The sequence below is a fragment of the Motacilla alba genome, chromosome 1, assembly GCF_015832195.1.
Source record: "Motacilla alba alba isolate MOTALB_02 chromosome 1, Motacilla_alba_V1.0_pri, whole genome shotgun sequence".
In the NCBI taxonomy this organism is placed as follows: Eukaryota; Metazoa; Chordata; class Aves; order Passeriformes; family Motacillidae; genus Motacilla; species Motacilla alba.
This window is the reverse complement of record NC_052016.1, coordinates 49895064-49912920: the sequence shown is the minus strand read 5'-3', so window position 1 is coordinate 49912920 and position 17857 is coordinate 49895064. Positions and strand designations below refer to the sequence as shown.

The 17857-nt window shown below is 38.8% G+C and overlaps 1 protein-coding gene across 4 annotated transcripts in view; it reads left to right on the top strand.

Annotated features, from left to right (window-relative positions):
- The window catches only part of PDGFD (platelet derived growth factor D), a 136939-nt gene that overhangs the window by 102968 nt on the left and 16114 nt on the right, over positions 1-17857 (top strand). For all 4 annotated transcript variants that reach the window (XM_038133811.1, XM_038133828.1, XM_038133801.1 and 1 more), the window contains 2 exons: positions 4491-4550; positions 9794-9995. In XM_038133811.1, coding sequence (XP_037989739.1) covers positions 4491-4550; positions 9794-9995 — 262 coding nt within the window. The remainder of the gene's footprint in view (positions 1-4490; positions 4551-9793; positions 9996-17857) is intronic.

Genomic DNA, 17857 nt, shown 5'->3' with positions numbered 1-17857 from the left:
TGTTCTGACTTTGGAGTTTATTTGCTTGAAATATGTGTTGCTTTGTATAGGAAATATAATACCTGTAAATTTAATTGTTATTGAGAATATAGGTACTATTGTTTGTGGCAGAAAAAAAAAAGATTTACAGGTTATTATATTGTGTTGTTACTATATACAAATACAAGTTTATCTGCTTATCAGCTACCTGCCTGCACATAACTCTGAATGCAATACTTACATGTTGACTGTTCAGCAATGAGTATCATAGAGTTTCTGTTTATTAATCTAAATGTTAGGATAATTTTGTCTCTTTTTTCTTTGAGTTGCAATTTACCCTAATTTTTCCTTCCAGACCTTCCATTGTCCTTCATTCCTAATTCTTTCATTCCAGGGAGAGCTCACAACTTCCACTTCACCCATGATTTGTTTCTGCAGGATCTTCTGTGTGTTCCAGTACATCCGTTAGCCCCATTCTTCTGTAAATTTCTAGAAACTGCTTTTTTTTTTTGAATCGTTTATAATTATGGTGCCTAAATACCATAAATGGGGTGACCACAGGCTGAGCTCAACACTTCAGCTTCTCTGTCTTAATTTTTTCTTAGTTTACTTCATTCTTCCTTTTTCTCATGCTTATTTCTCCAAGAACATGCCTGCATTTTGACCCTTTCTCCCTCGCTTCTTTTCTGAGTGGAAGGGCACAGTAGAGAAGGTGGCTCCTTTAGGAGAGGACCTTACTGAACCAGTGAGCCCAAATCATCAATCAGGGGTACTGCCGGGACTCTAATTCTTAGTCACAACTCCTTTGAGAACCTTTCCCACTCACTGAAGTGGAGAGCATTGCCTCAGCTTTCATGAGCAATATTTTGTATTTGTTTTGTCAGATGAAAATTATTTTTACCCAATCACCCCAGAAACCTGCAGATTAAGAAAAAGAATTGTCAGAGAAGCTTATAGAGATGTGGGGCTGCTTCTTTGCACTGGAGAGAGCTGTCAGTGTGTTGTGCCCATCCTGTGGTGGTTATTGCCTATCCCAGGCATCCTTCCTCACAGTAGTCATGCGCCAAGACGACAAAAGACTAACCTACAGTGAAAAAGTATGTAAAAAAAGGTGAAGAATCACAGTGCTTCTTGCTTTTAATTTGAGGGCGAGGCAATAACTCAGCACAGCTGGGAGGACTCGCATGTTTTGCCACATGGGTTGGTACAACTAAGTGAGTCATGACAACATGCTTCTCAAACTGGCGAGCTTCCCAGCCACATCCCGGGTGTTTTCCTGATGTCTTTCAGTTCCTACTGACCCTGCCAAGCCCCATGGCTTCAACACAGCAGAACCTGTGCTGTTGCAGGTCTTGGCTGCAAATCATCTTCCTCAGGAACCAATGCTATCTGCAGTGTCATGTATCATTGATAGTGATTTTGCATCATGATCTCCACTTGGAAAGTCCTGGGTGAAACAGGGATTATTCCCTGTGACTCCTTGTCACTTAGTGGCCATCAGTGGTGGGAGACAGGCTATAAAGTCTGTCTGCAAAGGAAAGAGTAGCTTTTCTTTGTCCAAAACAGAGCCAGGAACAATATATCAATGTCCATATATATTTAACTCTGAGGACTGACTCAGAATTTGTCTTGCTGAGGTGTAATTTTGGAAGTTGCTGTTTGGAAGTAATTTTTCTTCACTGAGCATAGCTGCTATCAGAAGGTGATTGGTAGTTCTGTTGTTTTGCCTGTATTTTTGCTGCTTGTAGAACAGTTAATTCAAGGCTATGCTGAAGTCTCTAGTAAAGTTTTTATGTTACCATGACACAAATACAAAAATAGACACACTGTTGTCAAGGTGATGTAGACAAATTATTACCACCCTGTTGTTCCTGATTCAGTAAGAAAAAATATGAGAATTTTGGTGGTTTTTAAGTGTTTGAACTAAAAGTTTTAATGTTGGTTCAAGAAATGAAGAAACAACAGTAAAACAACAGCCAAAGCGATCACAAGCAAATTCACCTGACCGAGGTAGAATGAATTAAATAGATAGCACTGAAAAAAATTTGTCCTTCAGCTTCTGCCAGGGGCAATGGTGAGAAGGAGGAGAGGGTTTTGTAATGATGAGAACGACTTTGATGTTATTATTTGAAATAGCTGCAAGCAGAAGCCATAGATAATAATAATCTCCAAACTGTAGAGGTTGAAAGCACCGAGAAGCCAAGAATGACTGCAGCTGCCTTGAGTGGTGGTGGAACAAAGCCATAGAGTTGTGAATAGTTTATGCAGATTGAATATAATCAGAGTTGAAATGTGCAGTCATCAGGTTTGAGATCCAAGAAGCAGGTGGTACACATGTCTATATCAGGATTTTGGAGGGGTTTCCTGGCATGAACCAACTCAAAGAATCACAGACTAAAGAAACAGTTTTGATATTCTCATTTAGATAAAAAAAGTGGCCCATTCCTTTGAATATAAGACTACAGTCTTCTCAAAACATTCAGTGAAGCAAAATGTTTCTGTTTTAAAATAATGCTTTAGAACAGAATGCCACTTTTTTTTTTCCTGGAAGTGCTAAATGGAAGCTAATGACAGAGAGGAAATTATTTCCAAGTTCTGCAACTGGCAGACTTCACCAGAGGATTCATGAGCTTTTCAAATGCATTTTTATTTAATTTAAATTGTTGCTTGTCAAGAACTGGGCAACCAAATGTGTAGAGAATGTGGCCAAAGGAGGCATATTCAGAATGGTGTATGATCTGATTATAGCTTGCAGATCTCTTAACTATTTTTAAGAAAAAAATCTGCATTGAAAATCTCACCTGTGTTTTTCTTCTGTATTCTTGGCAGAAAAAGACCACATAGTTATTAATGTTTTTATTGCTCTGCAGCTTCAGTGGTCACTTAGTGATGTGATTTCTTAATTACTTTTAATCTTAAATACTGAAGAAGAAGAAACAGTGACAATTTTGAATAAAAAATCTTGTAACTTTTGAGGCATTTAACTATTTTTCTATAGTAAATAAAAAACGTTTAAAAAAAGTGTATTGATTCTGGATCTGAAAGCAGCTCAGTTCCTTCTTGAATAAAGGAACATTCTATTGGCGAAGTAGCAAATTATGAGATCAATTTTCTGTTTTCCATTCCTAAGAAATAGTTTTATATATGCATATATATATATATATGTTATGGTGCAATACAGGATCAAGTCTAGCAAGCATCAGCTGTGCGGTTTCCTTTCCATTTCCCCTTTCAGTTGCCAGCTTAAAAAAAAAGCTTATCAGACACTGAGTCAGTATGAAATTGTGAGCAAAGGCATTTGCCCATCTTCTTTAAACCTTTTCATTTTAAATTCTGTTATTAGAAATTAAAATCTTGGTATGCTGTCACTTCAGTCCACTTTCCTTACCTGCATATTCATGCTGATCATTAGCCATTCACTGCATGTGTGTGTTTAATAACCATTCTGTAAAGCTGCCTTTTTTTCCCATTTTTCACAGTTTAGTTATTCCAGTTGGAAATGAGTAAAGCTGCCAAAAGATTAAAGAAATGGCTTCTTCATTATTTAAGTAGTGATTGCTCATCACTGGTCAGACAAGTGGATTGGGATTTAGGTGACCACATATCAATATCTAGAGTTTTGACATCTGTTTCTAAGATCATCCTCCCAGGTTCCCTTTATAGAGACAAAGGAGACAAAAATGCATTTTCAGGGTGCACTGTCATCCCAAGTAAAGCTTCTAAAACAGATCAGATGATTTGCACCCCAGAAATGCCAGGTTTAGTTGATTGTAAATGGAAACAAGACTAACTAGCTTAGATGTTGCCTTCATAGTTGTCCAAAGATAGACGATGTGAATCCCATCCCTGTGCTCAAATTAATCATAAATGCCCAGAGATTCTGTGCAATGACACTGCTAATGGCAATGTACTGTGGCTGGGTTTTTTGATGTAACAAAATATAGTGCAATGATGGTCATGTACTGTTCAGCACAAGTACCAAAAGCAGTACAGTCATGTCAGGACTACTTTTGAGATGGACTAGATTATCCTGCTTTTCACCTTGACTAAGTAGTACCAGGGTATTAGCATGTTCACATTCTTTCCAACAGATCAGTTTGGCAACTACATTAATACTCTGGTTGTAGACATACAGAGATGTTGTTTAATATTTATGTTGGCAGATGAATGTAATGTCCTTGACCAGATAAAGTCCTGCTATGCAAAGCAGCATATATCAGATTAGTATTATTATTACTGTTATTGTGGTTGATGATGATGATAATAATAATGATAATAACAATAATAATATTCACCAGTTCTTGTCCAAGCAAGCTCACAAGGAGTTTATAAACATTGAAAAGGGAGGAACTTGGATGGAAGTAGCTTTATTGAAGAGTGACACATAGAGAGGGACTTTTGCATTAAAAAGGGTTAGAAAAAGTGACAGATGTTGAATGCTGGAAATTTTTTTGAATTTTGTAGTTAATTTAGGCTTAATGATGATTTTTCCGGTGTGTTTATCCCCTTAGGATGATTTCCAGCATGCCGCCTCAGAAACCAACTGGGAGTCAGTCACAAGCTCTGTCTCAGTAAGTAATTTCTCACTGTTTTGCCTGTGGATGGATTGACAGAGTGGCTTGCATCCAGCTCAATAAAATGGCATCTGTACAGAGGAACTGTGTATTCACCTTTGAAAGAGGATGCATAAAGTTCTTATCCAACTGACACTGGATTCAAACAGAATGTTTTTAGGGATAAAAGATTCAGGATATGCCCTTTGCTGTTGTAAACACATGAGACAGCCATTAGGAAACATTTCTTGTTTTTAAACTCATCCTGCCACTATGAAAATACCAGATACAAACCTAAATTTTTAATCATGAATGTCTTGACTTACATGGGAGACCACACGTAAAGCAGGCTGGCAGGAAAATGGATCTGACATTTCATTGACAATACTGAGAATTTTTTTAAAGTGTTTCCAATAAAATATTATATCTGAAGTTGGATACAGTTACTCCATATTCAGCAGTGAATTGCAACTTGGGAGAAAAATCAAGAAAGAAAAAAAGCCAAGTAGTCTAGTAAAAAAAATTAATTTTCTCTTCATTACCTTTTGATTGTGTCGTTGGCAAAAAATCTGCCCTCTCTGCCATTTCCCAGTTCTGGGGAATGACATAGTAGCATGAGAATTCATAATATGGGCAGTCCTCTTCTGTGTGCTTTGCTGCCTGCTCCATACCACATCATGATTCTTGTTAACTGCTCTTAAAACACATGAGATGGGGGCAAATGCTTAAAGTAGCCTTGAGACCAATGTCTGAGGCATGCATAAAAGAGAGCTTAGTGATATCACCTTTGTTACAGTAGCTGCCAGGAGTAGCTAGTGAAGGAGCAGTAAATAAAATATGGGTTAATTCCACTGATAGGGGTCCAATCAAGGCAGCAAGTAGAGAGAAAACACTGTGCTGCCAAAATTAGAAGATTTTAAGCCAATCTCACTTGTGTTTACTCTTGAATTTGCAAACGACACTTGCCCTTCATGATAGGATTCACTGATTGCCTGGAACCAACTGTGCTGAAAGTCTTGAGGAGTGATGTTAGCAGGGCTGAGATCTACTGGATGTGCCAAGCAGGAGATGCTAGAACAGGTTTACTAAAAGACACAAATACATTTTTCATTCTAATGTGGACATGGGAAAAAATAAACTCAATGTGATGGAATATTTTGTTTAAAAATATGGTAGGCTGATGTTTGAAAAAGTAAGCCTAGGGCTCCCTCATCAGGTATCTATGTAAATGAGACTAAGCCTATGGTAAACACCATGTTAGTTATCATCTTTAACATCATAAAATGCACAATATACCAAACAATAACACAGTATCCTTTTCATACTGAAAAATCAAGTTCATCTTTTTGCTGCTTTTTTTTTTTTCCCTTAAAAATTGTTTTTAATGTATTGCAGCTAAGGAAGTTCAATACAAATATTGCAGGTAACAAGCTGATGCCCAAGGTCACATGGAAACCTACAGCTAAAGCAGAAGCAAAACCTCGATTTCATTGGTTTTCCTGTGTCATTCCCTATCTAATAAAATATACTTTCTCCAACACATTGCACCCACAAGTCCTTTTTATCCTCAGAGAAAGTAAGGCAGGGACATTAAGCAATTTTTCACAAAGGCACCAAGGAAAATGTCTGAGGACATCCAAGTTCTCCAGAAGAGAAAGATTCAGGGATTCTGTTGTGGTCTTGAGAAGCAGAAGGACAAGCTCAGACCTGTGAGTCTTGGATAAGATGACATGCAATTCTGCTGATGCTCAGGTAGATGGCAGGTCTGAATTTCTTCTCTCAAACCCACAAGTAACCCAAAGACTCATTTTAGGATACAGACACAGAATAAAAAATTTAGAGTGAGCAAATTCTTTCTTCCATGTCTGAGGTCATATTACAGAGTTATATTTTGGTTTGGTTTTTTGTTTGGATTTTTTCTCAGAAAGTTAAAAAAATGCTTCTGCCCTTAACCCATCATGGCAAACCTAGGAAAAAAAAAAAGAAAACAAAATCTAACTCCTTATGAGGTTAGTTTCTGTTATATGTAAAGTAATTTTATGACCAACAAAAAACTGTGATGCACTCTGAATTGCCTGTCAGGCTCACAATAGAGATAGGAAAGTGAAAAGAAGGAGTGAACAGAAATTAAGAGCAAGAGCACATACCAAGAAAAGATACCTTTGTGTTCCAGTAAATTAAAAATGTACTCAGGGGTTTTAAGAAATGCAAAGGAGGTACATAATGTGGAAGATCTTCACTCCTCATTGCTTCTTACATTTCCTCCTGCGCCCTCTTTGGATGTGGTCTCAGAAGTCAGATTATGACAAGCACAAACTCTCCCAAAGCCCTCATTCTTGGCAGGACAAAAGAGAGGCAGTTGGGTTGGCAGCTTTGAAGTTGCTTTTGGGCCTGTCACATGATGTTGCTGCCAGGAGTCTATCTCAGCTGTTGAAATAATTCCTCTTGATTTGTCTGTCACTGAAAAAAAGTTAAGCTTTCTTCTGTGTTTGAAGGAGGCTGCACAAATCTCCTGAGTAGGAGCTTTTATTTGAAAAGAAAATGGGGAATCCCAGCTCCCTGTATGAGTTTGAAATGCCCTGCATATTCACAGCTTGACCTCCACTTCTGTAATGAACTGTACAGTTGAACATGTGGGAAAAAAACCTCCTGCACTGAGTAAACCACACACCTGTGGCCTGATTTTATGCTCCTGTTTCTTCAGCATCCGTGGACCATCTCTCTCACTTTTGAAAGGCGGTCAGGGGCTGATCTTTCCCTACTGGACTTGCATGAGCTCCACCAAGCTTTCCTCAGTAAGAAAGTAGCTTTTAGGTGCCTTTTCCTTTTGTAACCCCAGGCCCTGTGTTAGTACACTGTGTGAAGCTGCAGCACGGTCTCTCCTGCAACGCTGCTTTAGATACCAATGCTGTGTTCAGTTTGCTGCTGTGAGCTTTTTTATTGCTGGGACTTCCACCTCTCTGACAGTCTCTATTCCCAGCCATGTAGAAGTCAGGAGAGAGGCTTCAAGGTGCCTTCCTTTTTAAGGGATCATGAATTTTTACAGGCCTCTGCATTGTGTCTTGGCACTGCACTAGAAAGGCACTGCAATCATAAATGGGCCCACTGAAACTTCTTGGGCTGGTGGTAAGCTGTAAAGTGCAGCTATGCTTTCTTGACTGCACTAGCATTATGTTTGCTGTTTCTTCTTTTCCTGATTTTTTAATGATTTGGACTGTCCATATTTTCAGCAAACATATGCAGGAAAATGTAGATTTATTAGTTCTGTGATATAGTTTACCATTAAAGTGTTTTATTTAAAAAAAAATATATATATATACACACTTTAAAATCATTATAGGAGGAATTGAAAGACACAATCCTGCAAACAAGTGAGTGAATTTATTCAAATGAGTTGACCCTCCCATTATGACCCAACTGAGTGAAGTTAATCACAAAGATCCATAGTTTAACATATGCGTTTACTTGGGAGATGAGGCAAAACAAATATTTTGGGAAGCCATTAATTTTAACTGGCATATTTCTGCTGCATTACTTCAGAGCTGGGTTTTCATGAAACAATTTAGGTTTCTAGGGGTTTCTCCCTCATGTTTTAACTTACAAGACCAAACAATTTGTGTGCTATACTATGCCTGTTTCTGGAAAAAAATTGATTGTGTTGACTTGGAAAGTAAGACATCTGTAATAATTGTTTTTCTTGTACATATTTTACATGCTATTTGGCCTTGTGCTTGGATAACAGGAAGAGGGATATCAGGATAGTGAATATTGTGATTCTAAATGAAGAATTTTAAAAACCTTCAAGTCGTCTCTAATGAAGCTGAAAATGCTGCTGTCATTCTGTCAAAGTCAAATTGTGCCAGAAGTTCAGTGAGAACACTCAGAGAACAGTACTTGGTCCTTACTGGTGGAAAATAAATATCCCATTTGGTGTTATGATATAATTGTGAGGATACTACTATGTTAGTCATCCAAATATTTATTGTTACATTGCTGAGATTGAAGAATTATAGAATGTCTAGGGTTGGAAGGTTCCTTAGAGATCACCTACTTTCAATCCCATTGCAGTGGGCAGGAATGTCTTTCATTGGACCAGGCTGCTCACAGCCCTCTCCAACCTGACTGTGAACACTGTGAGGGATGGGGCATCCACAGACACTTTCAGCATCCTTTTCCAGTGTTTCACCACCCTCACAGTAAAGAATTTTTTCCTCAAATCTAATCCAGACCTGCCTTCTTTCATTTTAAAGCTGTTCCACCTTGTCTTATCACTACCTGCTCTTGTAAAAAGTTTCTCTTCATCTTTCTTGTCGGCTCCCTTCAGGCATTGGAGGGCCACAGTTAGGTCACCCTGAGGCCTTTTTTTCTCTAGGCTGAAAAATTCCAATTCCCTTAGTCTTTCCTCCATCCCACTGATCATCTTGGTGTCCCTCCTCTGGACTCGCTCCGACAGGTCCATGTCCTCCCTGTGCTGGATGCAGCCCTGCAGGTGAGGTCTCTCCAGAGCAGAGCAGAGGGGCAGAATCCGCTCCCTGGCCCTGCTGCCCACACTGCTTTGAATGCAGCCCAGGACAGGACTGGCTTTCCTGACTGTGAGCACATTGCCAGGTCATATCCAGCCTCTCACCCACCAGCATCTCCAAGATCCAAATATCATGTTTTTTCTGTTTGTTTAGTAAATTGTATTTTTGGTAAAATGTCAGTTCAATGTCAATTCATCATTTTTTTGTAATACATTTAATTTTGGGTAATAAAGGGCCATTTTTCCAAGTCTCTAACCATGCCAAAATTGTTGTCCAAATTGGCCAGAGAAAGATAGTCTGGTGGACTTCTTTGCATTTGTCTTTCTCTGCTGTGGTTTCTGATCTGCCTCGTGTGAAATAAGCAGCAGAACTGGCATCTCCATTTCTGTGGCCATGGCCATCACAGACATGCTTTCAAAAGACATTTTCATTGCATCTTTGTATATATACAAACTGTCATTCCCTTTGAGGACTGCATTTGTATACTGACAGTCCACCAGTGGCAGTGGCAGTTTTGCTCCCCGCATCTCTTCTGGGATTTACTGGGGAATTTCTTGGTATCTCTTCTTACAAAAAGGAAACACAGGTATAAGAAAGTCCTGGCCCAAAGACTTGAAAAGATGGCCCGAAGTAACTGTTTCACTCAATAATGAAACAAGCTTGTCAGTAACTGTTTTCAGTTGTTTAAAGTGGTGCTGTAATTTGTTCCAAGTACACTGAGATGTATGTCACTCTTAGGGGGTATCCTATCCCTCTCCATCAGTGACCGACCCCACGCTCACAGCAGAAGCACTGGATCAGACCATTGCTGCCTTTGACACGGTGGAGGATCTGCTCAAGCACTTCAACCCAGACTCCTGGCAAGAAGATCTTGAGAATCTGTACACAGACAGTGGGCACCATTATCGAGGCAGGAGCTACCATGACAGGAAGTCCAAAGGTAGGAAGAGACTTTGGGGCATACTTACGCATATTTTGGGAAAAGGACAGGATATTCCTTCACTCCTCATAGGAAAGTCTGTCAGTCATGTATTACATTCTGGTGCTCATGTTCCTGTTGGAGTCACAGGGCAAGGTACCACCTATTAAAACCAGGGATGTGTCATTCAATCCTTAATCAATTTCCATGTAGGATCTCACTTGAGAAATCAGACTGAAAACTGCCCTTTTTTACGATAAATGCACAAATAAAAACACAGGTCCACATGTAAAGACAGATGGTTCTAAGCTTTACCCTCTTAATCACTGCTTTGTGTGTAAAGCGTGGGGCTCCTAATTACCTGTGTTATCATCCTTTTTTAAATACCCTGCTTTGGGACTGTTCTCTGTTGAGTGAGGAATAATCACTTTTATCACACTGTGCTTAGGGAAGCATCTGGTGCAGACACCTGTATGTGCAGCTGGTTTTTTTAGGATGTGAACATTTCACTGTTTTTCATTATGTTGGCAGGGAACATTATTATGGTTTAACATCTTTGTCTGCAATTGAGCAAAGCACACATTTCTGCGTTATGTTTCTTGTTTCCTTCTGTTAGTTCAAATCGTCCACCAAATGGTAAAGCAAAGGGGTGTTTAGCTGGCAGTACAAAGCCATAATGATAAAGAAACACTATTGAGAAGTCACAGTTGTGCTCTGGGGTAACTATGCACTCAAGGGCCTGATGAAATTGCCTTTCATGTGCAGTATAGATGTAGGAGGTCTGTTAGGATTCTTCAGGATGACAGCCACTGTAGTTTTCACAGCAGATCTGGAGTTAAGAATTTTATTTGATTTCTCATGTTGTCATCTACTTTCAAATTGTGTAATCATATGCATTCTTATTTGTAACTTTAAAATTATAATCCCCAAATCAAAGTTCCATTTCTTTGCAATCTACCATTTATTTACATCTCAGATCCCATCCCCTCATACCTTAAGCATGTTCTAAGGAGGGAGAGAGAATTGTGGTTCTGTGTTTGTAACTTACTTGTCATCAAATTATGAGGCTTTGCTCTTAAAAGGGATATATAGACTGCATCTGTTATAGGGAAAACTGTGTCAAGAGGTATTCCCAGACCCTGAAATACAATCACCATATTGCTAAATTGTCAGCCTGGTCATTGCTGGGCATGAACCAGGATCTGGCAGAGGCCACCTGCCATTCATGGGCCCACCTTGACTTGGAGAGCAAGAGGTGAATGGTAGTGATGTGGGCTGTCCTATGGCTGTTGTCCATGGAGCAGGAGAATAACCTCAGGCGCATACAGTGTATTAGTAGACATGGTACTGGTGTACAATTTCCAAGACAGATTGGCTTTCTTTGTTTCTGGGCACTTCAAAGGAATCTGTGATAAAGCCCTGAGCACCCATTCAACAAAAAGTGAACCCCTTTACTTTGCTCCCTTTTGGCACGTCAAAAATTTCAGGCAAGCACCACAGGCATTGTTGGGGAAAAACTTCACCTAAGTGTCACTGCATGACTTTCAAGAGTGTTTTGATCTCTCTGTGGGTGTGTGGAACATGATCTGTGTGTCCCTTATTCGTCCAGGCTGGATTTGGCACCAGTAGATATGTATAAAAAAGAAATGAAGGGTCTGTTCTGTTTTAGTTAGAAGCTGATTAGAATCCTGTATCCTGTACTGGTTCTGTTCTCCAGATATCATTTCATTCTCAGATCCTGTTTGGCCCAGTATCCCATATATTTAAATAACCACATAAATATAAAATAGCATTTGATGTTTTATTGATGCTAATTATGCAGGCTGCAGGTATCAAACTGATCTGATAGTGCTAAGAAAATTCAGATGCATAACATTTTTCCAGTTACAGTTTTAATACATGATTTGTTTTAATAGGCTTTTTTGTTGGTGGTAGTTTGATTACAGGAAAAAGAAAAAAGGTTTTATAACAGTTTTCCTTTCGTTTTCCAACTAAAGGCCAAATTCCCTGACTGTTAGCAGCTCTCTGGGCTAAAATACCTCACCACAGTGAAATCTTTTAAAAATTTCAGTTAAGAATTTTTATTTAGTCATAAACTTCTGACAAGATTAAAGGCTTGTATCTTGGAGGATGTGAGGAGTAAGGAATAGCTTTAACAAATCCTTAAATTAGAAATGCTTGGTGGCTTTTAAACACAGACAGAGTGGATCTCTGAGGAATGTTTATAGGCACTGGGGTAACCTTGCAGCAAAGAGAGCAGTAGATTATATAATAATTTATTTCAGATACCTATCTGTTTCAGCTTACAGCTTGGGTTTTATTTTTTTATCCTAAGTTAGAACAGCCCTGAGGCAGGTAAGATCAGTTTGATGTAATCTCTGCCTATCTTTCACAGCATTTTCAGATCACACCATGTAAATGGTATAAATTAATCACTAATAATTTCACTCCTATCCAACCTTCTACCCATACCAAACTCTGGCCCAGAATTGAGCTAAGAGAGGCATTGTTGCTGAATACTAATTCTGATAACAGGGATGGGTGATAAATGATATTTAAATGGTATGTTTTCCTAATTTGCCAGTTAATAAGGTACAAATATCAAGGTCAAGCAAATAAGAAGTCAGTATTTTATCATAACTGAAACTCACAGAATCAGGGAATAGATGAAGTGGGAAGACACCTCAAGAACTTAAATGCCCCTCCTCGTGGCAGGGCCATCAATAGAAGGTTGCTTATGACCATGTCAAGTTAGGTTTTTAATATCTCCAAGCATGGAGGCTGCTCAGTCTCTCTGGAACCACTCTCTAAACAAAAACAAACAAACAAACAAAAACCCAAAATCTAGTTGTCAGCATTTAAATAGGTTTTCATATGTTAAAATTTGAGTCCAGAACCTTTTGTTCTTTAAAAGTAGTCTCTGGCTCCATTCTTGCTTCCTTCCATCATTGCTGCATTGATGCAGACTTTATGAGGCTCAGCAAGGCCAAGTTCTGCATCCTGCCTTGGATGGGTCACAGCAACCTGAAAGTTGAAGAGTGTATGGATTAAATCCATATTTATGGTAACTCCATGCAATCTACAAAATCTGATCTCACACCTCTACAATACTGATGCAATTCTATTGAGTTGAGTGTTTTTCCTTCCACTGAAATCAAAATTGCATTTCTATTGAAATTTCTATTTCATTTCTTACTATTGAAGTGAGATATTGGTATGAAATGTGTCTCACTAATAACCACATGAAGTTTGAAATTTAATTCTCTGTATGTTCAGCAAGGTTTGCTGTTCACCACTCCAGTGAAAGCTGACTCTAAAATCGCAGTGCAATCCAGACTGGCAGAACAGGACAGAAAAGAAAGGAGAAGATACATTCAGATTTTCACAATTCTGAAATAAGAGGCTGTAAATTATGGTGTGCACCTACATGAAAATGTGATACTTATTTCGAATAGCCTCTGCAGTTGTAAATATATTCATAAAGGTTTGCTACCAATTTCTGCATTTCAGAAATTCTGAAAGTACGAATATTCAGCTTTATGTTCATTCGAGGCTCTTAGGAAAAAAAGCAGGTCGTACCATATTTACTTTAAAATAATTCCTTTTACATTGCTGTAACATATTGATGATCTCAGTGTCATATAAATTTGGTTATTACAAATATTAAGCTTCTCCAGGAAGATATCACTGGCTTTTGGGTTATTTAATACTGTTCATGGCAAGAATACAGGTAAAGAAGTAAACATCCATGCTTCACAATTATGTTGAACTTCTTCACAGACAGGTTTCTGTTCTTCTAGAGAGTCATGAGGGTAGTTCAGTGTTTCAAGAAAGCATCTTCATCCTAGTTTAAATTTCTGAAAGTATGAATTTATCTGGCTAATAGTATTAGAAGAGCTTCTAAGAGATACCATTACAAGCAGTTCCATCAATCAATTAAACATTATTTAAATTTTCCCACATACTTGTTTGCATTTATGTTTTGCTGTTGTCTTTGATTTTTTTACCTCCCATTGAATAAGGATTTTTAATTAAAAAAGATCCCCACCTGTGAAATGGTTTCCGTTCAAAGGAAGAAAGAAAGGAAAAAGAACAAGGTCACTGTTTCTCATCATAGAAGTAAATCCAAATGTCATGGGACTGGTACCCGAAGAAAGGGGTTGTCTTTAGAAAGGAATGGAGTGTTTTGTTTTGTTTTCCCATAAATAAACCTTGGAAGCAGGAGCGCATGTAGATAGATACATTCTGGTAATTAACAAGACTACCCCTTCCTCTAAGCTCATTTTCTTTTTTGGAAATAATACACAAGAAGCCTTTGGCTCTCTGAGGAAATTAATCAGGTGGGACATTCTTGCAATAGCATCTGTCTCCAGTGACAGCTTTACAAGTTAAATAAATAAACACTTGCTGGCATAGTCACACTGCTCTCTGGAAGGGGAGTAGTGAGGTCAGACCATGGGTCTTCACGGAATGTTTCTGCTGTTCATTGCCAAATCAGTTCCCAAGATCAGGCAAGTTTCACCATGTCCTTTACAATAGTTTTAATTGTCATTACTTAAAATGGTCTAGCAAGAAGGTAAAATTTTAATGTTATTTCTCAGAGGCTTGCAAGCAGTGGCCAATAAATTACTGCAAACGTCCATGCACTCTTCTTTGAAAGATTCTGGGATGGCTGCCAGCAAGTTTCAGTGCACCAGACACAGAGTGCAGGCATTACAAATGCTGAATGCTTGCTCATTCATGGCAAATTTGAATATTCCAAGTACATGGAATACCTTCTTAAATAGCTGATAATTTAAAGTATTCCCTGTGCTTAAAAACCAGAATATTTCTCCCACCCTTCTTCAATTAGGAGCCAAGTTGTCTGTTGCATGCAAACTGCACACATTCCTTCATTTCACAATCTAATTCAGATCTACATTCCTACCTTCCCTCTCTGTGACAAATGAGATTTTCCCTTGCATGTTACGTGATGTAATTGTTGGTCACTACAGTGAAAGATTTTCTTATTAAACCCTTTTTTAAAATGCTAGTGAAACTTATAGCATGTTATTTATCACTAGAATAAGCTGCTCTTTTCCATTGATTTCAGTGAAGCTGTGTCAAATAGTTTGGCCTGCTTTTGCTACCTGACCTCTACCACAGCTGGTAATTGGTTTGCCAGTCCATAATAGACCTATATATTTTGCCCTTTGTTCCTTGAAAACAGCTATAATCCTACTGAAATCTTGATCTTTTATTCCTCTAAAATAATAGTTGCTGTATTGAGGAGGTTTGTCTTGTGCTGTGATTCTGCAGTAAATGCAAATTGCAAGGTCTTCTTAGCTCCCATGAGAAGAATTTAGATAGCTCCCAAGTTTCCAGATATATTTAACAAATTGCTTATTGTGATATCATTAAGCATGTGCAGTGGAACAGTCAAAACCATCAGCCATATGTGTTGAAGTCTAAAAGCCACAGGGTTTGGTCAAAATTTGGTATGGAGAAGAATTATTTCATCAGCATCAGAGCATTTAGATGATTTAACCAGCGGAAGATGAGACTGGGAAATTATATTTCATTTGTTAATGCCATATAGTTGTGAGGATATCATTATGTTGGTCATACAATTGTTCTTTGTTGCATTGTTGAGATCATAGAATCACAGAATGGTTTGGATTGGAAGGGACCTTAGAGATCATCCCATTCCAATGCCCTTGCTGTGGGCAGAGACTCCTTGCACCAGACCAGATTGCTCAAAATTCATCCATCCTAGAACACTTCCAGGGATGGGGCATCCAAAACCTCTCTGGACAACCTTTTCCAGTGTCTAACCAGCCTCTCAGTAAAGAATTTCTTCCTAATATCTAATCTAAACCTACCTTTTTTTAGTATGAAGCAATATTACCTTGTCGTATCACTATCTGCCCTTGTAAAAAGTCTCTCTCCAGCTTATTTGTGAATTTTCCAACTCAAGTTCAGGCACACCATAGCTTCAGTCACATACAGAACTGCTCTTAACGTCTTTGATGGCTTTTGCAGTGCCTCTAGTTTACCTCCAGATCTTTAGCAGTATTGACCCCAGCATTACCCTGTGGGGAGCACAAATATTAACCAGCTACCAGTTGTACTTGGAATTGCTGACCATTTTCATCAAGTCTCTCTGATACTCCAGTTAGCTACTGAATTTGTAGTCCACCTATTTCATTATATCTCAGAGATCTGGCTGCAAGGATGCTGTGGATCACTTTCAAAAATCAGTAGATGCCTCTGCTGCTTTCACCTCATCCAGCAAGACAGATGTGTCATTAGAGCCAGCTCTGACGTTGGTCTTGTTAAATCTATTCTAGATGTTCCCAGTCACTCCCTTGTCTGTCATGGGCCTGGGCATTGCTTCCAAGAAGGATTTGCCACTTGATTTTATAGGCTGACCAGTCTGCAGCTGCCCGAATCCTCCTTGCCTTGCTTGTAGATGGCTTTGACATGCGGTGTAGGAATACTATGGCGAGGCAGCTGCCATCTCTCACACCTTAGCTCTGCTCTGTGACTGATGCACAGAAAAAGCGTAGAATGTTCAGACATGATGATGTTAAGACCTTGTGTGAATTTGAAGCAGATAAAGTGTTAAAAGCGACCCTAACAGACCGCCTGTCTTTTTAAAATTAATCAAGTGATCAGCAGCAGAGGTTTTTGCCTCAATCTTTAAGGCCTCCCTTTTCAGAATAAAACATGGCATTAGCTGCTGTGTCTGATTTCAGTGCCTACCTCTGATTAAGATCATAGAATCACAGAATATTTTGATGAATGCTTCAAGGTAAACACATGCCACAAAGCTATGTGAAATGAGGATGGTTTTAATCAGAGGATTTAAGGGAAGGAAGGGGTAAACATTGGGTCCCAAGTATCCAGTTTAGTGCTCCAGTGCATCTCTTGTATGTTTGCCTTACTTTTAAGCTGTCTCTGATGCAGACATTCTGCAATAATACTTGGGAATTATTTGCATCCAGTCTAAAGAACCCTTTAGTTCTAATCTTAAATAAGGACTCCAGTGGTTTCAGTCCGTGATAAGTAAAGCAGCTGGATTTCACACCAATCACACCAAAGCTCGGTTACATTTTAGTCACAGCAATGAAGTGATGCATGAAACTGACTGTACTGTAAAATCTCATTCTTATATGGATGAGGAAATGGACTAGCTCCAACAGTAAAACAATCCAAAGACAGGAAAAAATGCCTATTGAAGCTTTCAGCAGAAAGAATTCTTTAGAATAAAATGTGCTCTTTTGTTGAGGGGGCAATAAACTCTGATCTAGAGCTTAGGATTTAGTTAGGCAGTGGGAACTGTTCTTGTGTGTCAGTGTGGTACTACCTGAGTACAGGATACACTGTTCACAGAGAACTCTGCATGCTCACCTTATTCCCATCAAGCACTGCAGTTCTGTAGAGCAGAGAAAAAAAGAGTGTAGGTGTTTACCTCCAAATGAATTTTAATGGAGGGTGACTTGTGTGTCTCTTAAATTGTTTATTTAGGCTTTTCTTCTCTGCTTGAGATTATTTATTTTCGTTTTCAACATCACTAAAACAAGACCTTTCTGTTTATCTGAGTATCTCATACATATTCCCCTGGACTGCTGCAGTGTCATTGTGGGTGATCCATCCAGGCTTTCCCTTCAGGCAATCTCATTAGTGATGAAGGCAGCAAGCTTTCAGCCTTCTTCTTCCTTTAGTACATTTTTCCATCACATCAGTTGGCTGAAGTGAATAGTAGCCAGCTAGTGCTTTGCTTTACCAGTTAGCAAAGCTGATGGCAAAGGTCCTGGTGAGAATGTTTAGAGGTGTGGGAAACACTTCCTTGTGGAAAGAATTAGCCTGAAAGCATGCAGTGAGAAGAGGTGGCTTTGAAG